This window comes from Ischnura elegans, chromosome 10, assembly GCF_921293095.1.
Source record: "Ischnura elegans chromosome 10, ioIscEleg1.1, whole genome shotgun sequence".
NCBI classification, from domain to species: domain Eukaryota; kingdom Metazoa; phylum Arthropoda; class Insecta; order Odonata; family Coenagrionidae; genus Ischnura; species Ischnura elegans.
Window position 1 is genome coordinate 100514663 of NC_060255.1, and position 22981 is coordinate 100537643.

General features: G+C 36.5%; 1 protein-coding gene across 9 annotated transcripts in view; it reads left to right on the plus strand.

Annotated features, from left to right (window-relative positions):
- LOC124166595 (serine/threonine-protein kinase WNK1) overlaps nucleotides 1–22981 on the plus strand; it is a 124729-nt gene that overhangs the window by 24219 nt on the left and 77529 nt on the right. For 8 of the 9 annotated variants that reach the window (XM_046544178.1, XM_046544182.1, XM_046544184.1 and 5 more), the window contains exons 11-14: nucleotides 8446–8636; nucleotides 9804–10134; nucleotides 11055–11321; nucleotides 20932–21009. In XM_046544178.1, the coding sequence (XP_046400134.1) occupies nucleotides 8446–8636; nucleotides 9804–10134; nucleotides 11055–11321; nucleotides 20932–21009 (867 nt within the window). The remainder of the gene's footprint in view (nucleotides 1–8445; nucleotides 8637–9803; nucleotides 10135–11054; nucleotides 11322–20931; nucleotides 21010–22981) is intronic. The other variant, XM_046544180.1, reaches the window with a different exon arrangement.

Sequence of the window (22981 nt, forward strand, 5' to 3'; positions counted from 1 at the left end):
AATGTTGGTATTTTTTTATGAATTGAGGTTTAGAGCTAATTTTTCCTTATTAATGGCTTAGGAAGTGCGTTTGCAGATAATGCATCAATTAAATGGTTCATATTCATTTTTGTTGTAATTTGAATTTGATTTCTTTTTATTGTCATTCCTCTTTCAAGTTTATTGTATTTGTACTTAGAAAGTGCTCATTACTTTTCTACCATTTGGTTTGTCAGGCAAATTTGTCATTCCATTTTCATGCCCAACTATTCACAAGCTACAACTGTATAAGTTTGTGAATTTATTGCCATTTCGAAAAATGTTAGTGTTCCCAGATAAGGGAATTTGAGGTACTTAACTCTTCTTGAGTTTGTTTCTTCTTCCACTGCTCTCTCAATGCAAGTTGTAACTTGCTGCATTTTTTCATAAAATCCTTGTGTACAATATCCTGCTTTGCCGTCAATATGAAGTCGGGGAGAATTTCAAAAAAATATGGAAATCAGGGAAAAAACTGGAAATTGAAAATGAGAAGTTGTTATGGACTGTGTATATCATAATCAAGTCGGCAATCTGAATATTGGTTTGAAACTGCACTCTACTGTGCTCTCCTATCTGATAACCTTATTATATTAACGAATTTCTCCTTTGTTACATCGTAAATGGTTTGTCTTCAGTGAGTCAGTTGGGGGCTGATCTTTGCCTTTCTTCCCATTTACTTTTCCTTCAATGACTGTCTTCATCGGTTCGTCACACCTCAAGTGCTCTTTTAAGTGATCCCTTGTCTTCTTGTCATGGTTTTTAGATGGCCTCCCTTTTCTCCCACTCTTCATGAATAATTCACACATATACAGTAGACTCCTGATTATCCGGCTGTGGTTTATCTGGGTTTTGGATTATCTGTGCACAATTTTCACTCTCGCTCAATTTTTTCCGCAACCTTTATTTTTTTAAATCGGACGCAAAATCATTGGCATTACGGCATTAATGCCAGGATACACCGGGCTTATTATTTCCGTTAGAGTCTCCTTCGTAAAATGGAAGCGATCACGTGCTAGCTGCATTCACGGAAGCACAGTGTTCCTGTTTTCCAAGCCTCACAGTGCGTGACCGCGGTCCCTGATCACAGACACACGTCGCGCAGCAGTTACATCCGCGAGGGGCAACTTGGGCGAGAGGCAACTGCATGATGTGGTGCCTGACAGTGTAGTTTATGACGTCGAGCAGTGGCTTTGAAGCATTCGTGCAAACTACTTTTCTGTATCCGTGATCCCACAGCCACGGATATGAGGTTTTCGAAACCAGGCCTTACATGGAGCATTAATAATACGAGTGCAACCATGTTATCACCACTAAAAAGATTGCGAATTGATGAATAAAGCTCTCATTGAGCCCGGGAAGCACTCTAAAGTAACAGAATAACTGCATAAATAATAACACATAGTTTGTTTTTACGTAAATTATGAACATTGCAAGACATTAAAGTGAAAGTTTGGATTATCTGTGTTTTCCGATTGTGCTTGCCATCTCTCCCCCCATCATTAGCCATTTGGATAATTGGGAGTGTGCTGTACTTATTCAGTCAATCTATTTTGTCTTCGTAATGCTTCAGTGATGCCACATTTTGAATTCTTCCACTCTTCTCTGCAGTGTCATAGTCAAAGCCTTGATCTCATAAGGAAATATGCTCTGCATGAAAGTAATTCTATATAAATAATTATTATTTATGTAGGGAATCAATTGGTTATATTTACGGAGATAGTATATTCCTGCTGTATTATGGTCAACTTACTTTTATTACTCAGATGATGACACAGTGAAGCCACATTTGATTGTGCATCTTGGAGTCATATTATCCTAGCATAGGAGATTAGGAGAACGTCATTGTAATCAGCTTTGTCTGAAGTTTGTTGTGTAGCTGTTACAATTTTTTCCTTCGTGCTATCAATGACATTTACTGTTTTACCATCAATGAACTCATGGAAGGATTTTTCTCTTTTGTTTAAATTCAATTAACCTGCACCTGTTCCCTCAAGTTTTTATTCTATTGATGAATAAAGTGTGTCTTTCATTCTTTCGACTCATGATGGAAGTGTATTTCATTAGTGTCTCTCTGACAATTCATTGCAATAAAATTGTGAAAATGTAACCTACTACTGATTTAACCTCACATGGTTCATTTTTGTATCTTCTTGCTTTTTTGGAAGTGTCACATCTCAGTCAGTTTCCAATTATCAAGAGCACTTACAGTGTAATCTATCTTTTGCACTCTATAAATGCATTTGATTGGGCTAGGTTTCCATTGCAACATTATTATGTGAGATATATCACATCTGTCATGAACGTGCTTATTACAATACATTACTTTTGTTTCCATCCGATTCTTTGTTGATGTGGCTTGAAAATGACTGAAAATATAAGAAAATTCTGAAAATATACCCCCCACTCATTAGATGGTCATTGTGTTAGCTCTAAAAATGAGATTGTTTCCTCCTCAAATATGTTAAGAGATTCGTTCTTGTGGGGTGGAATTCATGCCTGAAATTGTTTGTCAGTCCAAAAATGTGTCATTATCATGTTCATTTTTTGTACCATGTTATTTGTCTTGTTTTTTTCTCTGATAATTATATTGTGTGCATGCTTTGTTTTGCATCATCTATCTGGTCATACATGTTATATTGAAATTGTTATTAATGATGAGATGGAGAGGTATACGTTTAGTTTTTATCAATTCCTCCATGTATTTAGAAAGAAATAATTTTAGACGATAATGGGAAAGTTCTTACAGGACTGCTGTTTTCACATTATTGATGCTATGTAAATCAGTAGTCTGTAATAAAGTAGCTAATTTGTTTTCTTGATATATGATACTGAGATAATATAATTGTATACTGTTCAGATTTTCTCAACCCACATTGCAGAAATGTTTTTTGTCTCTTGGGTATGCTGTTGATCAGGAAGGAAGAGCATTGTTAGGGGAATGAACATTATTATTATCATGGAAAGTTTAACAATATTATTGCCTTGATAAAACTTGGTTGATATTTTGTATTTTTTCATGGTTGTAATTTTTAATACCCTTGCTAATAATAGTTAATTATGGCCAGTCTGTTGGTCCTTGGCTTCACTAATTCTTGATTCATATTCTAAACTGAAAATGCTTCAAATGTGGGAGTTACCAAAAGTTTGGGTTTGAAATATCATGTTGATATAATGATGGTTTGTGGTATCCACATGGAAAAGCGGTATCAAAAGGTAAATCCTGTTCAAATGTCACATTAAGATTCATGAATTCAGAGGAGTTAACATATTTCATAATAAAAGGATGTCACGGGTCGCAAAATTCCAGGCGCCTATATTTAAGTTATTGGTCACAATCTCGGAGCTCATCTGAAGCTCTCTTAAAGTTTCTAATGATCATGGGGCAGTAAATAAAGAAACTGCTATCAATAGATGTGCTAGTCAGTGAAACCAACAGTTCTTCTAGCAAAAACCAACAAGCCTTTAACTCATTAACTGGCACTAATAACTAAACTACTCCCTTAGTTGTCATTATAACATGTGGTTGAAACCACGTGAAAGAATCTCATATCTGCATTACCTCATTTAATGGCTTTTTAAGTACTGAGAGTACTGAGTTCTCAGGAGTGATAACCACCTGTTTCAAAGCTGGCTGAGTAGAGTAGTTCACAGCAATAATGGGTTCTACCCAGTTAATCGCAATGAGTTAGTACCAAACATTTTACCAGCGCCAGGACTTTTTTTTGCTGCTGCTCCCTTTTCAACAGCATATTCGGGTCGGGTTGGCATAGTTTGGGTTCCCATCATTAATCACTCTGGCTTAAGTTAGAAAAAATTATTTTTAGAAACTCTCATATGACGAACGGAAAAAGATTTTTCCACTTTTGTGGAGTCTGTCACCTCAGCATGCCTATGAATCTCACCCATGTTTATGCCAGGCAGCATAGACCTTGATATCAGGACAACACTGTTTCCGAATCTTTAATACTCACTCCATTCCCATAGGTATTATTTTCTTATCACGAAAATGATTGGCACTCTAAAAATTTCTGTTACTTAGGTCTATTGAGTGTGACTATCATTTTGCTTCAAAATTGCTAACTTTTCTGTTGTGGCCTTTTATCAGGTTTGAAGTACATCCCTGCTTTCATGGAAACATGCTCAACAATTGTTTACAAGTGAGCTTTACCTCATCATTTTCACCTCATGGTGTGAGAAAATCACAGCATGGCATGTAGAGTAGTGAGATTTGATGGTACCTGCAAAATCTCTTTAATTTTTGTGTAAAAGGTCCCACCATATCTCACCTGAAATAACCAGTTTCCGACCAGAACGTAAAAAATATGAAATTATTGTGGATGTAGCGTTTACTCCCTCCTCAGGGTTTTTCAAGGTGATGGAAGTCAGGAGTTGCAATAACATCTCATTGTCAGTCGACAGTTGCTATAAGCAAGTGTGGTAAAATTTGGGAGCTAGGGAGGATTTGTGTGAAGGGCTCAGTTGAGGGACTGATTGTTAGTTATACATTAGTTCATGTAAATTGCCTTGAGAAAAAATTCCCCAGGATTGAGGATCAAACCACAGGCTGTGTGGGCCACTGCGCAGAGCACTACACTATAGAGATTCCTTGATTTTTATGTCGAATGCACCGAGGCTCATGGTGCTATATGTCTTTCACCATCACAATTTTTGTGAATTGCACCAGTGTTCACATGGCAGCCATGAAATATGTATTATGAAATACCATATAAGCGTGTGTAAGAGGCGCACCCCTATTTTGAGGATCGAAACTATAAAGAAAGAAAAATTTGCGGCATTTTTTTATCCTATCCTGCGTTGTTGCAGACGTATGCCTGGAATTTCGACAGTTATCAAAATGTCCTCTTTCAGTACTATTTGAAAGAGGAAATTTTGATAACTGCGGCGGCATAAGAGGGAGTAGAAAGAGTTCCGATCCTCTCTTTGCATACGCCATCGCTCAACGTTGCTTGTCCTACTCACGAACAATTTTGTTTAACAGCTCTCGCAGGACTATTGCAATAGAATTGCAGCCGTGGAAAATTTTAAGGCAAAACACGACAGGCAAATGGCATGAGCTTTCCCAAGAGATTGAACAACAATCGGGGCAATCTCAGCACCGTAGGATAATAACCACGTCGTAGATTTAAGGCCGCTTGCACACACACCGATTTTGGACGGCCGGTAAAATATCGGCCGTCCACATTCCAATAGTGAACAATGGGAGAGCATTGGAGCTTGCACATGTACCAACCACACGCCGGCACCGGCAAAATGCCGGTTAGCTGCCGGCCATTGTCACTGTGGATCGCCGGCGCCGGCTCAAAAACATAGCAACGTATCGTTTGACCAGTAAAAATCCGGCGTGTGTGCAAGTATCGCTTCGCTGGTAAAATATCGGCCAATATTTTACCGGCCGTCCAAAATCGGTGTGTGTGCAAGGGGCCTAACGGAACTACACTCGGCTCTCCATCAGCCAATGCCTCTGCCGTTTTTTTCCTTTCCGAGACTCCACAGGAAAATATCAAGTTACAGGGGAACAATGGAAACGTGTTTCATCCCTACCCCATTTCACCAACTGACCTTTTTCGGTCTACCAGGTTCAATTCCCCGAGTTTCTGGAGGTCAAATGCTACGTGAGTCACCTTCTGAGCTCGAAGATATCTCGATTGTATGACATGCACGAGGTTCTAAAAAGAATTAGACCTAACGTGACGTATATCTGACAGCATTTAAGTTTTTTGACCTCTAATTGATTGACACAAAGATTTATAGCTAAAATAAGGCTACTAATATTCAACATAGTCCAAACAGCACAATTTCGGAAGAAACAAGCGTAGCATAAGCGCATTCAAACAAGACGAGACGGACTGGAAACTCAGGCAACGCAAACTGCGTATATCACATTGCTGCGCCTTCGCCCCTTCGCTTTAAAGGCAACGACGTCACATGCAAGATCGGATGTGTTCTTCCCTTGCTCCTTCGCTCGTAGCTTTAAATACGGAGGGGAGGGAGCGCGCTCCTTCCCCTCCGTATTGTACCTGCACAGCCTAATAGGTCGGTCATTGTATACTAAGTTTTAACACACTACAAAATGCTTACCATTGCAATTAATGAATCGTTGCCAAATGTGTTTGAAGCTCCCCATTTATGCTCTAATGTTGACCATTGAAAGTGTGGGGGGTACTTTACAATGTAATTTTTTATTATCTGCTTGGTAATTCATTACCACTAATTCTTGCAACCATTATCGCACAAATATTAAGCCCCATTAAGAAATACTGTAAATTATGGTGTATGTAGTATGGAAATTGGTACCTTTATCATCGTTTATCAGTGATTTGATTTTAATCATTTTGATATTGGTAAATATCTTTGTTGATATTGATTAGGTTTGTAAATGCTTGAATTGGTGTACAAAATCCTGAAGAATATTTTATGTTGCTTGTGATCATAATCCTATTAAGTGTTCTCCGAGGTCAGTGCATGAATATGAATCATTTCAGATTTCATTTTTGGTTGTTCACAAAAATTATTTTTTTTTCCCCCCGATGCTTGGTCGGCTGGTTCCTCTCATAGACGTGGATTTTCAATCCTATTATGATGTCTGGTAGAATATTATTAGGCTCTCTTTAAATATTTTTTAACCATTGTGACTGTGAATGTAGATTAAGTTTAGCAGTTTTTTCATGGTATGTGAAATGTGCACAATTTCTTTTCCTTTTTGGGAATTGAAATGTTTTATTTGTTAGAATGTTATTTAATAGACTTATCATTTACAAAGTGTTTAATGTATTGATTTGTAATTTGTAATCTGTATTTACAGTAGTTGCACATCTTTTAGGTTTGTAGGTGGTGGGAAGCATGTCACTTAGGTACACATTTAACATTTTTATTCTAGTCCTTTTATCATTTATTTGCCTTTATATCTTGATTGTGAGATGACAAGGAACTTGGCATTAAAGGTAGTTATATATCTCCTCACATGCCTAATAATTTAAACTGTCAGTTACCTCGCATGTTTAATTTTTAAGCACAGAATTAATTTAATATTAATTTTTCACATTTCTCTAAGTTATATTTTTACATTACAAAGTTATGCTTAATTAAAAATCCACAATGTTTTTATTCTTTCAACCTCTACGCACTTGTTGCATTTGAGCCCATTCATGCATGTACATTGAAACCATGACTCACCCTAGATATTCATTTGCAAATAATTGCATTAAATTTTTAATTAAACTTCGAAATTGTGGTTTGATTATTATTTTGCAAACCTCAGAGGAAATTCAAATAGTAATTACATGTTAAAAATCATATTTATCACTCTTTTTATTGTTACTGTGATATTTAAATGGAAAGATGTCATTTGTAATGATAAGTATTATTCTTTTTGTGCTATACCTCTGGTAATTTATGCTTTTCCTGAGAGTAATCCTTGTTTTTATTGATGGCTTAAGTTTACTCGGGCATGCTCTCATGCCTTCTTTTTATATCAAATTTTTAAGTTAATCACACAAAATACTTGTTCGTAAGACTTGAATATTTCATAAAATACTTTTGTGTAAATATTTTGGGAATTATGAGTATATTTTCGTTACATTGTGGCAATGCAAATATATTTGCAAACATTGCTTGAAATGAAAATCTTTGTAATATTCCAGTCTGTGTTTATTCTCCTCAGTGGGTTGTGTTGTAATTCTTCCCTCCCCAATTTTTTTTCTGGTTCAGAGTATAAATAAGTGAGAGTTGTTTCCATTGCTGTTTACACCTCTTTAGAATGACGTGATTGCATTGAAGCTCATTGAGGAGAGTGGGAAAAACTATGTGGAACATCACTAAGTTTTTCATTTCAAGCAATGGAAAAATTTTACTAAGTAAGCCCATCTATGATCAACTACCTGTCAATGGTTAATTTTATATGTAGTTGGTTTTGCTTGTACTTTTTATTCATGGGGAATGCAAGCTTTGTTCACGAAATTCAGTGAGGAAGGGTTGTTCACTGAGATGGCAGCAAAAAAAAAAAAATTCATCACCTACATATTCATTCTTAACTGCTATTATGCCTTTCTTGATGAATTATCCTCCACTTTTTTATGCAATGAGTTTATAATACTTTGAAACATTTTTAACTCTTAAATTGCTGGTTTTAGGTATTACAAAATTCAATGAGTTATCAATAATTATATTTGGGTGTGAGGAAAGGTACATGTAGACAGATAAGCTTTTAACTCCTTAAATATTTAATTGAATTTAAATTGTATTTGTCTTTGCGATACTTATCTATTGAAAATGATATCTTTGCCATGTCTTTGGTGTATTATCAATGTCCCTCATAGTTTAGTTGCTACGTTGTTCCTTAAAGATGAAGTGCATCTCTTCAGGGGAATGCTGTAATTAACGAGTCCTTTTTTCTGCTGTTTCACGCAGCCACTTGACATCTCTAGTGCTCAAAGCTACCAACAGCACCAGCTGCAATCGCAGCTGCAGAGCACCGCCACTGGAATGAGCACTCCGAGCTCTGCAGCATCCACTAGTTCGGTCCCTGGACCATTATCAGCGACTTCTGGGGCTCAAGAAATCGAAGCTATGGCTGACGGAGTGTCATTAAACAATGAAGGGTGAGTATGCTTCATTTCTTTATAGATGCAATTAGTGGCTTACTAGAACCTACCATTGGATGGTAATTAACTTCCAGCTGTAGTTATCTCACAGATTGTCTGAAGGTCAAAGCTGATATTACTCTCTCTCCCATGGCAGAATTATTTTCTCATGACTGGAACCTTAGGTGCTGGCAGATTTACTTTCCTTGGTTTTATAACTTTAATAAGCTTACGTCTGTGAAATATGCATCTGCTGTTAAGCTGTAATAAGTATTTTTACGAGCATAAATTTTTGCTTATTTTTATTAAATTTGGTTCATCATTAGTATGAAATATTGAAATTGGTTTTACACATCTCGCGGTTCAATAGTCAAATTGCCGAGCCTAATTGGAAAGGGTAAGTGTATCCTGTCAAGTTTCTTGAATCTCATGGGCATAGTAAGCAAAGTAATTATCTGGGCCCAAGTCGATCCTGTTTATTTTCACCATCATTCCTGTTCATGTGTCACCAACTTATCGATGTATGCAACTTATTGTGGAAAATGAATCCTGTAGACATTGTAGTTTTCCCTAGGTTGTGTTACAAAGTTTATGAAGTTCACAAAACAGCTAATTTTACAGTGTGCGGAGTCACTTATTGCACTAGCATGTGTACATCATTGAATTTTTATAAAATAAAAAATAAAGTAGAATTTAGAATACAATTTTCTTTAAAATGACGTATCATTCATTATTACAGCATGCACTGAAGTCCAGTTATAAATTTGTGAAGTACAGCTGTTTGTGTTTAACATCATTTTGATGCCTACAGTAGTGTGTGACAAGGGCTTTTGTCACCTATCCTTGAATCTCTTAGAATCGCATGAAGATGCTGTAAATCTGGGGAGTTATTTAATTTCTATTTTTGTGGAATTGGTAATTCTTTTAATTCATATTGATGTACCTATGTTACATTCCTATGCAGTCAGGCCTTATTCATCAGAATTTTGTCACCTTGCCCATAAAATTTCTCATCAGAAGTTATCTTGAGTGGAGGCACCCATTGAGTAGCCTCTACCTGCAGAATGTGATGTGAAAGCATCTAATCTTATTGGAGCATTGAGGATTGCCATCCATTATGCACTATACATACATTATAACATGTCAGTGTCATATTAATGACATATCATGTCAATCTATTTGCAGTTCCCAATCCAAAGGTGAGAAATTAGATCAGGAACTAACACCGATGACTGAGGATGGGAAACTTGGTTCGCTGAGTGATAAGAGGAAGAAAGCGAGTGCCAAGAAGCGGCGCGTGCCTGGTGCAGGCGCCAGTGGTGCAGGGGGTGCAGCCACTGGGGGTGGTGCGGGAGGAGGAGGAGGAACGGGGACTTCCGGTCCACGCCTCACGGTCCTTGCGGTGGGAAATGATGGCACTTCTGTCGAATGCCAGCTGGAAACTGGACGGCAGAAGACTGTCACTTTCAAATTTGATATTGAAGATATGGTCCCGGAAGACATTGCTGCAAATCTGGTAAGGAGAAATAGTTTTGTGCATAGTAGGCTTGAAGGTTTTGAATAACACTGTCAAAATCATTTTTTATGAAACTTATTACAATGGCAAGGGACTTAGCTGTAAGCAAACTTCATTATAGTCGGGTCTGAATAGTACAATGTCTTCACATTTAACACTTTTCCCCATTTAACAATCATTTCCCCTTTTTTTAAAAAAAGTGAATGGTATCATTATTTATCTCTTCCTTATTCTTCTTTTTTACATGTTCAAAGTCATAAAAAAAAATTCCCGTACAAGATTTTTTACCCGATTTGGCATTTTTTCATGGTGGTTCACAGGGTCACCCAGAGATGGGGCAGACTGCCCCAAACCTCAGAGTTAGAGGGGCTATTTCTCTTTGGGGGAGGGGGGCCTCACACCCAAACTCTATCCCGGCCACAAGAAGTCTGTGGGCAGCTCTGAACTGCAAATTAATATCCAAAACTTTTGAATTTTGACGCATCAACTAGTGTATTTCACTTGATATTTTAGCAAGAGTCAATGGAAATTACCAGGTAGTGCATGTTCATCATCGTTCTTCTGCTAGTGTGGGGAATGGGACAAGCCAGGTGATTTTTCTTCACATACCGTTTCGCTCCCACTTCTGATCCCAACACCAAACAATTTATGTATTTATTTCAATTTCATAGAGACAAGTCATTCCTAAATCGCCTGTGACTACCTTCACTCGTTGAATGTGACTTCAATGACTACGTGATGGCAGACGACACGAGTTATTCTCTAAGGGCTGCTGTTACATATATTTCTGGGAATTTTTTACCATGGCCCTTTCAACTCTACTCTGCTATGGCCTTATAGCGTCAGCGTCTGACTCTGGGCTATGTGCAGCTTGGGATGGATGGCTCATCACTTAGATGAAATTTGTCTCCCTCTTTCAGGTTGGGGAAAGCCTGCTGCCCAAGCACCAGTCCGACCTTCTGGCCAACCTGGTTCGGGCTGTGGTGGCACAGCTTCGAGAGAATCCTGATGAGCTGAGATCTGTTCCATTTGTGGCGAGTGCGCACGTCCCAGGGTATTCCTCCCCCAAGAGGACTCCCGTGCCGGAGCAGAACCAAACGGCCCAGGGTGCCATGACATCAATAGTTCCTCCATCCACCTCGTCCTCTTCCTCATCTACTTCTTCCCTTGGCTCTGATCCATTTCGGGTGAGTTTAAAATTATTTTATACCAATTGTTTGCATGCTATAATCGATGTTTTCCTCATCATCATTTTGATGTTTCATCCCGATTCCAAATTTGAAGAAGCTCTATGAGGTAGTGAGGTTTTCACATCACTCCAACAGATAAAATTGTGTAAAAACTACAGCCAACATTGTGGTGGTAGTCACTGAGTGTCAAATGTTGACTATGTTCAGCCATAGCAAAAGCTTATGTCACTGTGCAGTGGATAATTTTGGGACTGGAAGAGTTGATTTCCCGAGAGCTGGTTATCATGAGTGGAATGGTAGAGCTGATGGGCTAATGTTTAAGATTTTCCCTGCCAACTTTGAAATTTGTCTTCTGCTTTTGATGAATTCAAAGGCCTCTGGTTGTTGGCCACTTTGTGAGATGAAGGGGAGCTGACTGTGTTGGCCATTCTGCATACTTTATGCTCACTTTGCCCTCCTTTTGTTTTCCATAACCATTCCACTCATTTCAACCACTCTGTTCAGCACATTTTAAGCCATAAACTTTTGTGAAGACTGTACAAGATCTGTTGGATAGCTGAATGAAGACTGAACTCCCTCAACTTTCTCAGGAATTCCCCATGATTTTATTTTTCTCTTTTGCCGTTGATTAGTTGGGAATTTCTCGAAGATCCAAGCTTTGAAAGAAGTGAGATAGTGGGGAATTGCCCTTTTTGGTAGTGATTAGTTGTGAAAAGATAAGCCGATGAGAGAATTGAGCTGTATCAATCCTGTCTTAGGAATGTTGACCAGTGGTGATGATGATGATGATAGAAATATGTAGTAGTCAATGAGCTGTGGTGTGAATGTCAGAATGTGTGGTGGAAAAATATGATTTAGGTCATAACATTTTTCCTTTGTTGAGTAAGATGGTAAATTAGTTGAAATTTAAGTTTTTCCAGTCTAATGTATTTAAGAATATCTAAAAAGTTGTATCAAATAGAGCAATTAATTGAGTAGGTATTTTGTTCAAGTGAAAGAAATTCAAGCATTCGCCAGAGTTAATTTTTTTGTGCTTTTAAATGCAGTCATTCTAATATTTTTCAAAAACTTAGGATGCGGAGATAGAAGGGACCATATTTGGAGGTGCGTGGTAGGTCCTGCAGATGTCATAAATCATTTGCCAAAAGTCATTGTTTACCAAACAGTTAGTGTGAGTGAAGTTCCTTATCTCAACCTTGGCTCATTGTGAGTCAAAATCAAAAGAGGATAACGCTGTTGTGTGAATGGGAGGAATGTGTGGCAACTGCCTGTAGTTTGGTGCTGGAATGAAATTTGTTCATTCAGTTCAATTTTAGACCTGTATTGTGTTTTCAGTCTTGTGTAATCCTTCGATAATTTAAATTAACATTAGCAATGTGAGTTGGATAAACCATTGTAAACTCTTTTACATATTTCCGTGTCAGTGTTCGGGCAGAAATGATGTGTATTCATTTAACATTTATAGCCTGCAAGAAGTGAAAGATGTTTGGGAAAATCAATCCAGTAATTTATGTATATATTTTCTTCAGTTCTTATTACTATTCATTATAATGGGATATGTGGTAAGTGTATTATAAGTGATTACTTGTCGATAGTTTGTTTGATTTAAGTCGTTAATGTTGTTAAATCAGTGATTAGTAAGGCTTATGAGTTGACTTTGATTTTTTGAAAATTATTAGGAATCAATCATAATGGATTACTTTCCAGACAGAACTGCAAATCCACTGTTTAGCCTAAATGACATATAATGTACCATAATAACTGATTTTTATTAAATAGAAATTATGTCAGTTGCATGAGCTTTGTTGCAAGAAAGTGCAGTTATTATAAATTCATTGGTTGACTGGCGAAAAAACGTAGAGCATCATTAAGTATTGGGTTGAAGATTGGAGAGCAAGAAAAATAAATAAAGTCAATTTTGGTGGCAAATTTTTCGACAGGCCGCTCTTTTTTATTAGGCAATAAAATAATTATGTTGTCCAAAACTCATATTCTTGTGACTGAAACTCATGATGATGTAAATGATACTGATGAAGTGTTCTTATTCACTAAGGCTGCTGATAATTTGTCAACAGCTGACTGTCAACGTCATTCATTCAGCCTATGCGTTTCAATCATGGTGGGTCATAAAAACATTGACTTCAACCTATTACTTATCCTTTCATGAATATGGAAAACATTGTGTGCACTCACATGTTTATTTTTTGTGTACGAACAATGATTTACCGTTCAAGGGTAAAATTGCCTCATTTATCTTGCTTCTTATGAGCGGTGGATCTTCTTGTGCGTAATAAACTTCATTGATGGGTTGAATTGAATTGCCACATTTTATTCCATATAATTTTTTTTGCTAAATAAATGGATTGTTCACCTCAAAAGTCTATATGTTATGTATTTATTTTTAGGTATTGTATTTTGGTCAATATTGTATTCCTAACCTGGTTTTCATTCTATTTGTGTGGTATGATTCATTTCATTAATTCTACCAAGGATAAAGAACTAAGCACCTATATTTTGTTATTCATGCAACCTGGTAGCACTTTGGAATGGTGCTCTTTTATTTTTTTGTTCAATTTATTTCGTTTTATATTCATTCTATGACTTACACCATTTGTGATTATGACTTGTTTATTCTGAACCTATTAACTTCAACATAGTCGGTGGAAGGCTTATGTAAGTAACCTATGCTACAAATATTTAATTTTCTAGCAGTTCTATGTTTACCATAACTCATGACTAACAGCACTGACAAAGTTAGCCTTGCACAAAGCTAGAAGTGGTAAGTCTGATACATTTTTATCGACATTTAATGAATCTTGGAAAATATTTATTTTCTTCCTACTTTCTTGAGCAAACTACTTACCTAGGCTTGTTAGAGATTTTCTATAGACTGCATCCTTCAAAAAACTTAATTTAGTTGATAGTGGTTGTTGTTGCTATAAACCTGAAATATTATGTATTAAAATGGTTGAAGCAATTTGGAAATACCACCTATTTCCCATGTAAGTCTCTATGAAGCTCAGTCAATAATTTATTGATTATCCAGCCTCAAACTCAGCAGTTTACAAATTATCCATGCCTTCTTCTGCTTGCTATTTATTTAATAAATTTTGAAAAATATATGTGAGGTGTAAATAATGAAACTAGGTGGAAATTTGATTTAACTGAAGAGAATTCAAGTCTTGTCTAACTTCATTCTTTCATCCGCTCCATGATTTAGCCATAATATGAGAGAAACTGTTGGCCGTTCTTTAGATAATAAAAAGAAAACTAATTCGCGTCGTCTAGAAAATTTTCACAATGGTATCTGTTAGCTTTATTTCTTACACAGGCACTGACTGGGCTCAATAAATACCTGTTGTGTGTTTATAGGTAGCCTTTTGTTAAATTAGCTCTAACAGAATTAAATCTCTGCATTTCGGCCAATTTTTTCGTAACTTTGCTGCCACTGAAATGGTATCCCTTTATCTGTAGCTATCATTCATCATCAAACGAAATGAGGTGATGCAATCATTTGAAAAGTCAGATGTACGATGTTAGTGATATTATAAAATGATGTGATGTCATGAGTGGTTTAATAGGTCTCATAAAACTTGTGGGGCATATGCTTTGGACCCATTTTTATAGATAATTTCAAATAAATAATGTTATGCATTGGGTGGATCTCATACTGAGCAGTGTGATGCACTGGAATCTAAACCCGACAACCAAGTAAGGGATCGTAAAGTCAAGATAAAAATATTCATTTGGAATCACTTATTTTAATCCTTAATCTTTAATTGTATTTGTGTATATTTATTATAAATTTCCATTATTGCTTAAAACATGCCAATGAAATTGTGTTAATTACCAATAAATATGGTTTTTGTAATCCAATGGCAGAACACGAAGTTAGTTTGCTCTTGAAAGTGGCTTGTGCTCATTGAGGTATACATTTTTATGTTATCAAAATCCGACTGTGAAAGTTTTTTTTTTAACTCCTACCTTTGTGCAAGTGAAATTTTTGTACCCACTACTTTCCATTTTCATTATCATCTTATATTTTATAACTCAGCTAGTAATCTTAAATGTTATGGGAGGTAACAAAGTGCTATTGTCTCCCAGGAAAAGTTGATTGTTGACTGTGGTGGATCCAGAGAGGGGCTCCCAGGGGTATCCAATTTACTCTAGAGGTAAATTATGATAAGTTTGTTAGGACCTCCCTGCTGCTGGGACGTCCAAACAAACCACCCCCCCAACCCACCCTCTCATTTTTCCCCATCCTGGATCTGTCACTGATTGTTAGCGTATTCTAATGGGATAGGTGTTCTCATCATACATTCCTTTGTTTCTCTTTTTCTTCTTTGTGGTCAATTATCTGTCTTGGGAAAATAATTCAAAGCAGCCTAACCATACTTGTACACGGAAATATAATTCTAGATTTCACGTTTTATTAAAAATTTCTGTTGCAGCCTTGTTTTAAAGTATTATGGCATGTTCAGTCAGTGTGTGCTGGTGTAAGCATATGTTATGAAGAGTGTAAATAAACATGCATGTCTGTAAGATGTTCAATCCTTGTAAGGCTTGTGTTCTACTCAATCTTGTTGGTTGCTGTTTGTGGTATGGCTTTCTTGTAGTTCGTATGGTGTCCTGATTCCCTTTGCATTGGTTGAAGAAAGTTGTCTTCATCAAATTCTCTTAAACTGATACTTCGTCTTCGAGATAAGTTTCCATATCAGTTAAAATGCTGCATCGTCCATATTCAATGACTTTGTTCGTCGATATTTGATAACTTGAAGGAACTCGCATGTCCTCCATCAGCTCCTCTTCCAAATATTTCTTTCTGACACGTTGATTATCATGAAGAGTCCTTAGCAATCCATTTATCTGGTATTGCATTTACTTGTTGGTGATGTGATATATATATATACACTGGTGAAGTGTCAGATTGTCTTAAACCATTTTTATTCTTCATTAAACCATATTTATTTTGTTAAGGATAGGACTTTGGAATCTTTCAAGAACTCGCGTTGTTTTACCTTTTCTTATGTTTTACGTATAAACAAAAGGTTGTAAACTGCCGTTATATTTTGACTCAAAATTGTCAATGTATATTTGATGAGCAACCTCTTAAAGCAGTTAGAATGATGTCATCATTGAACTTCAAATGTTATTTGGATCACCCTCATCTGGATGGTCATCTGTGACTATGCTTTGGATGTCATTCTTGCTGTCCCTGCACTGTGCAACTCCCGTAAATGCTGGGTTTCTGTATTTATTCAGCATTTGATGCTTTACGGCAGCCACAGACTGAGAAAGGCCCTGGAATCTTCATCTAGCATCGTTATGACTAGTGATGGGTCGGTTCGATTCCTCGATTCTCGGCCAAGAACCGGAATCGAAAACGAGTACTTGCCAAGGCGAAAAATCAATTCCGATTCCAGTAGTACTTCAAACAACAAAATAAACGACCGCGTTTCCAACAGTCATTTGAATTTTCGCGCCACGTAATCGTAATAACAAAACACATATCTCCTTGGGATGTGCGAGTACTCGAAAATTCAAGTCAATCGAGTAGTTGGTACTCGACTCGAGCGTTTCGAGTCGCATTACGGATGTCGAGTCGAGTAGTTAAGGTTACAGAGCTTTCGAGGCTAGTAGGTCCAGCAATCTGCCGACAGGAAGCGCTATCATGAAACTCATGTAATAATGCAGTTTTTAAAGCCGATAAGTCATTCTAATGCCTTGGCCTGGTAGTTTCAGCTTGCCGAATACACTATAGTTGTCGACGTGGGCGCCGAATACCTTTACGCCAGCCGCAGCGGCTGATCGTCTTCCTACCCGGCGCACACTAGTCTGAAATCGGAAAAAGCTGGAATAAAGTCCAAAATGACCTTTTTGGGGATAGAGACTTGAAACTCAGCGTAAATACTCATAAATCATTACCAAATATTGCTTTATATGCCATTTCACATAAATACGAACCTTTAGTGAGATACAGAGGCCCAAGCATGACCAATTTTTCAATGCCACGCGAGATATCGTTTTTCCTCAAAAAATCTTTGAATTTATCCAAGTGGTTTTGCGTTGGTGTGAGTTTTATGGAATATAAAACGCAATATTCCTTTGATCTGGCGCTTTGCCTATACTTTCAATGACTTTCGAAGATTTTGGCTCTCATCTGTCGGGTTTTACAACGCAAAATGGCCGACCCGTTTTTCACGTGAAATTTGACATAAAGTAGACATTATCTTTCGTTTACGAAAAATATAACTCGGAAAATTTGAACCACAATATAAAGTAGAGATTTCTAAAGAGTACTAAAAAGAAATCTTGACAAAAAAGTTTGCGACGAAGGAAATAAGAGCGATTTTTCAATCGCGCGTCAAGGCTGAGCTACACGCTGCGGAACTTTAAGGCTCGGTAACAGGCCGATTTTTCAAGTTTTTTAAAACATTAGTCTTGAAAATCGTCATTTAAAGCATAGATAATCGTCTTCATTGACTTAAAACACTAAACTGAGGATGTTAAAAAGGATTATGTATAGATCGACTTGACCATTTAGCGCATTACTCGAGTGAAAATACTAAGGATTGGATATTTTTTGGAACCATCCCACGCGTAAGAAATATGCCTCGGGTATTGAAGTAAAGTGAAGAGATTAAGTCAGCATGCTTAAGAGAGAGAAAAAAGAACTATTTCTGTGAAAGGCAACAACCGATACCCTTTTTCCCTTTCCACCTTCGCCGAGGTGAGTCGCGCGGTAGGGGGAGTTTTTACACCACAAGGCTCTTGTAGCCTTTTTTATTACTGCGACCGTCCGATGTGATATTCATTTGTAGCGTTTAGTTTCTTTCTTGAACTTAAAAAAAGCAAGAGATTTTAAGGTTGATTAAATGACGTGAGAAGTATAGCATTTTTTTTTGCTCTACAAAACTAAAGTTTAGTTCTATAGTTGTTCGCTTCGACCACTTGAATTCCATGAAGATTCAAGATCCAAAAAATCGTTGATATAATTTTTAATAAAAATTCCAAAATCTCCGAAATCTTGCAATTTTGGTGGGAAAGTACATGCCCAATAACACACATGTGTAGCAAAAGGCAATTTTCTGCAGGCAGTAATACTATAACATGGAGACGTCAAAACCTGCTGGCTGAGCATGTAGAATAATTGGTTTTTCTGCTTGAGAATTTGAAAGGGCCAAATATTACATAGATTCATATACGTAGTATGTAATTTTTATTACAGCTATGAAAATTTCTGTACTCAGGTATATTCTGTTTTGAAATTTAGCTATTATATTTTAATTACATAGTAATTATTTGAAAGATGCTTTTGTCAACTGACTCTTTCACAGAGTAATATTTTTTAAAGTGGTTTTCTTGTTGCCTGGAATTAAGTGATATTTTTCTTGGAGCCTATGGCATCAGAATCGATGGAATCGGTATCGGTAGAATCGGAATCGAAATGTCAGAATCGGGATCGGAATCGATAAAATTTTGGAATCGACCCATCACTAGTTATGACTTGAAAGTTTTCTGCAAAGTTGGTGTAGGTAATAGGTGATGGTATTAGCAATTCATATTGTGTGCGTAGATGAATGACGTCGAATTTTCCGTTCTACTGCTGAAAAAAAATTTGAGAGAAATTGCAAATGTTGATTTTAGATTCATTTTTTAATGGGAGAAAAACTCGCATTAATTTAACTATTAACCCCTTGCGCTGTAGTGACGAGTGTAGCTCGTCATGAACTTTTCGACGCCAAACCGTGCAATGACGAGTATCTCGTCATCAGATTTTAATAATTTTAGCACTATTTAGAGAAACAATATAATTATTATTGAAAGCTTAAAAATGTTAAAACATATATATTATACATAATTAATTCATATTTCATGAAACATGATGCATTGGAAGGATTAAAATTATTTTATTCGAGTAGTGATAGCTGTGTTCTCCATGTTTAATAATCACATTTTATTTCACGGTTATGCGTTAATTACAAATTACAAAATATCATTTCTCCACCTACCATTTGAAAAAGAACCACTGAAAAAATCAATAGAGAATTGGAGCACAATGTTCGGAAAATTAATCGAATTGGAAGGGGATAATCATTGTTTCATTTGTGCGACACCCTGCTTCATGTCTGAGGCCATCGTAAATATGGATGCATATTGCTGCTAATATTTCCCTTTATATTAAAACTTCATTGTACTAAATTTAATATTTTGATGAGCAATGCATATTTATTTTATAAAATGCTTGTACTTCTGGCCTGAAAGCTCTGTTTCGAGTACAGAAAAATTCTCATATGACCTCAGCAACCCAATGGTCAGGCCTCCAATCCTATGGAAATAACTCCAAACATTTCTCATTTTATTATGCCTACGTTGTAAAATTTTCTGTGTTCATATGAAATACAGAAGTTTGAAAATAAGAATACACCTTACGTGTGTGAACAATTTGTTTGTGGTGTGAAATAGTGTTCGAGTTTAAGTTCTATGTAAACTTGTTCAAATATCCCTAGAAGAGGATTTCCTTGTCAGCTGTGGTTGCATTATGTACTTCAGTTCTCAGTCAGTGCTTCAGCATGTTTAGAAATTATCCTCAAAAAATTTTTATCAAAATGAATATTTCCCTTTTTCAAGTCAACTGAAAATTGTCTCTCCATTTTCATCTATATGATGAAGCAGGAATTTCGGTCAGTTTTGCCTCAATCTCTCTGGTGGACATCTTCTGCACTGTGTCGTTTTCCTGACATCTTCATATTTTTAATTGCCAATCAAGAAAAATTTCTAATGTGTCATTCTAGTGCTAATGGTTAATGTAAGTTTTCACTTTTGTTTTGTTGGTAGATCGCTCAAGAATTCACCCATGAAATAAATCATGACTCTTTGATGTCTTAGTTGTGAAATCAGTTGTTTCTGTATGTCTTATAAGTCATTTTTTTACTTAACATTGCTTGAGGATGTACATCGTGTTTCTTTCAGGGAGAATTCCACATGAGAATTCATTGATTCATACTATTTTTTCAATATCGTCTTTAAATTATTCCATTGAAGTTAGTCTACCTCTTCACTCAGCATCTGAATAGGGAATTGAAGTTTCATCCCCATTTCCAACACTTTCATTTTATTTCATTGAAGCCTTTGAGATTCTGATGTGTGACTCACCCCTGACCTCTGTTGATATTTATTAATTCACTACGTATGATTCAAATTGAGATCTGCTGGACAGCAAATGCATGAATTTTTGTGCTTGACTCCTGGAATCACCTTAAGTCTCACATTTCAAAGATGATTAAATGTTGACTTTGTCATTGTTAAGTTTTATTTTTTTTGTAAATCCTGGCATAATGCATCAGTTGATATCATATTTGTTTTACTGTACCATGTGAAAGAGTTGTCCAGGGTAAAAAGAAATGAAATCTTTTGGGGTGGATGTTCTTCCATCCCTTGGCTTCCGATGTCATTGTTTGCCGAGAGACCGATCTTGTTCCTCATTTGACAAAGCCTTTTGAGAAATGCATCTTTGCTCTCTCCGCACCCTCTTCCGTCTTTCCTCTTGCCCCTCTCTCTCTCTCATTGCCCTCGATCCCGTCATACTGAATCCAACCGCCCTCAGGTGAGGCACGGATCCCTGACAAGGCAGTCTGGACAGTCTCTGAAAGCATTCCTCAAGGGACACAGGCGACACCATTCGGTAAGAGGGTATTCCATTGATGAGGGGGACCCATCAATGCCACATGCATTAATTCCTTTTCTATTGGAGATGAGTTATTGGCCTAAACATGACCTTGCCTAGGAGGCTGTTCCAAGTTCGGGATATGGACAGGTTAGGTTCATCTGCATCTACATTCTTCCCTGCGAGCCGACTCGATAGTCATCTTGGGCGGGGTTGGGGGGTACCTATCCATTTGGCAAAATTTCTCTCTTAATTTAACATTTCTAATGGTTTTTGCAGATTTTTACATCCTCAGTAACATTTGTCAGATTTGCATATGCCTCCGATTCTTAGAAATGATGCTCAAAATCATTGGTAATATTAGGAAATTTTGCCAAAAATTTATTTTTTTATACTTTAGGCAATCAGCTGAATAGCAATATTGTAGAAAGGTTGGTGGGATAAATTTACAAAAATAAAGATGATAAATAAAAAATTGTTTGGTGTTGTATCAATTGGTTGCTTCCTGGGAGGGAATTTTGTTCCTGTGAGAGGAAGGCTGGTAAGAATAGGATTGAATATGATATTAATGAATACTAGTGGGAAACTACATACATTGCTACCATCATTTTTAGAGCACAACATTTTCAATTTTAAATGTCCATTCGAGAAGCCTGAGTAGCCCATCATAAGTTGGAAATCCCAGAAGTGAGATCATCCGTAACTCGGTGAGGGAGAAAATGTAAATTAATACAATAATAAAATAAGGGATTCCAATCTGATTGGAGATATACTTGATTGTTCCTTCATTAAAATATTCATTGTTTTACGTGGTAAAAGGAAAAAAGGAATCTAAATGAATTTCTGTACACTGCAAAGGGTTCCTACAGTGCTGTCGATAATAAACATCTTCATGGAGGCTTAAGTTGAGGAATCGTTCAGTTGGATTTTTGTACTCAAAAGTTCAAAATCTTTAAGTGTGGAATATGGAAAGTCCCTCCTGTACTCAGAATTTGTTTCTCGTCTATCGTTCATTATTTTGATGTGCGTAACTTATGATTCACTTTAGAATATCTCACCAAAGTAGCTTTGGAGTGGAAATGGGTGCTGGGTAGGCCAATCAACGTGTTTTAATTTCTCCATCAATTAGAGTTGTGTTGTTATCCAGGAGATAGATTGTGGAATTATATTTTGGAATGCATTGATGGTATCCTCTTTCAGTATGTTTTTATCAAATGAGTTATTCTCCCCTTAGGTATTTAGTGACTTGCCTGTGTGAATGTGCTTATGCTTATAGAATTAAATAATTAAAGGCTTTTAACATTCTTTATTTTAACATAATTAATCTCTATTTATCATTAAGAAAATTTATTCTGGTGTTTGGTGCCCCTTTAAAGAACTGTGGCCAAAGTTTTGTGGTTTTGATGAGAGTTCCAAAATGCTACACTTAGTAGCACAAAGGAATTCTCAGCAAATTTTAGGATTTATTAATGTTCAACGATCTAAAAACCCTTCACAGAATAATTAAAATTTTGTGGGCAGAGATAATGTTAAGACTTCAAAAAATTAAAGAAATGGCTTTCAGAATTTGAAATTCATCATTTATCATGAAAATTTCTAATTTCTGTCATACCAATTTCTTACTCGATATTTCCGCTGTGTTTCAGTCAGGAGCTGTCCAATATTTGGCAGCTGCTGTAATCCTAATCAGAAAAGAAACATCAGTGGTCTTGATAAGCACTAGTCACTTAAAGCACTTAAGACCTCAAATTGTCTGTGCTATTCAGTACAAACGAAATGAAAAGGCTGGTAAATTGTGAAGGATTATAGGTGTCAAAAACCTTCCAAAGTTTTATTTGTTCTGGTGGGAAAATAAATCTTAGAGGAGAAAGCACCTTGGCATTTGTGAGGGCAATTAGATGTTATAATCTGATAAAGTAATCATAAAAATAAAACTTCTTGTGGAAATTTGAAGGCCATATTTTTCTCCTAATTTCTCATTTCTAAAAGC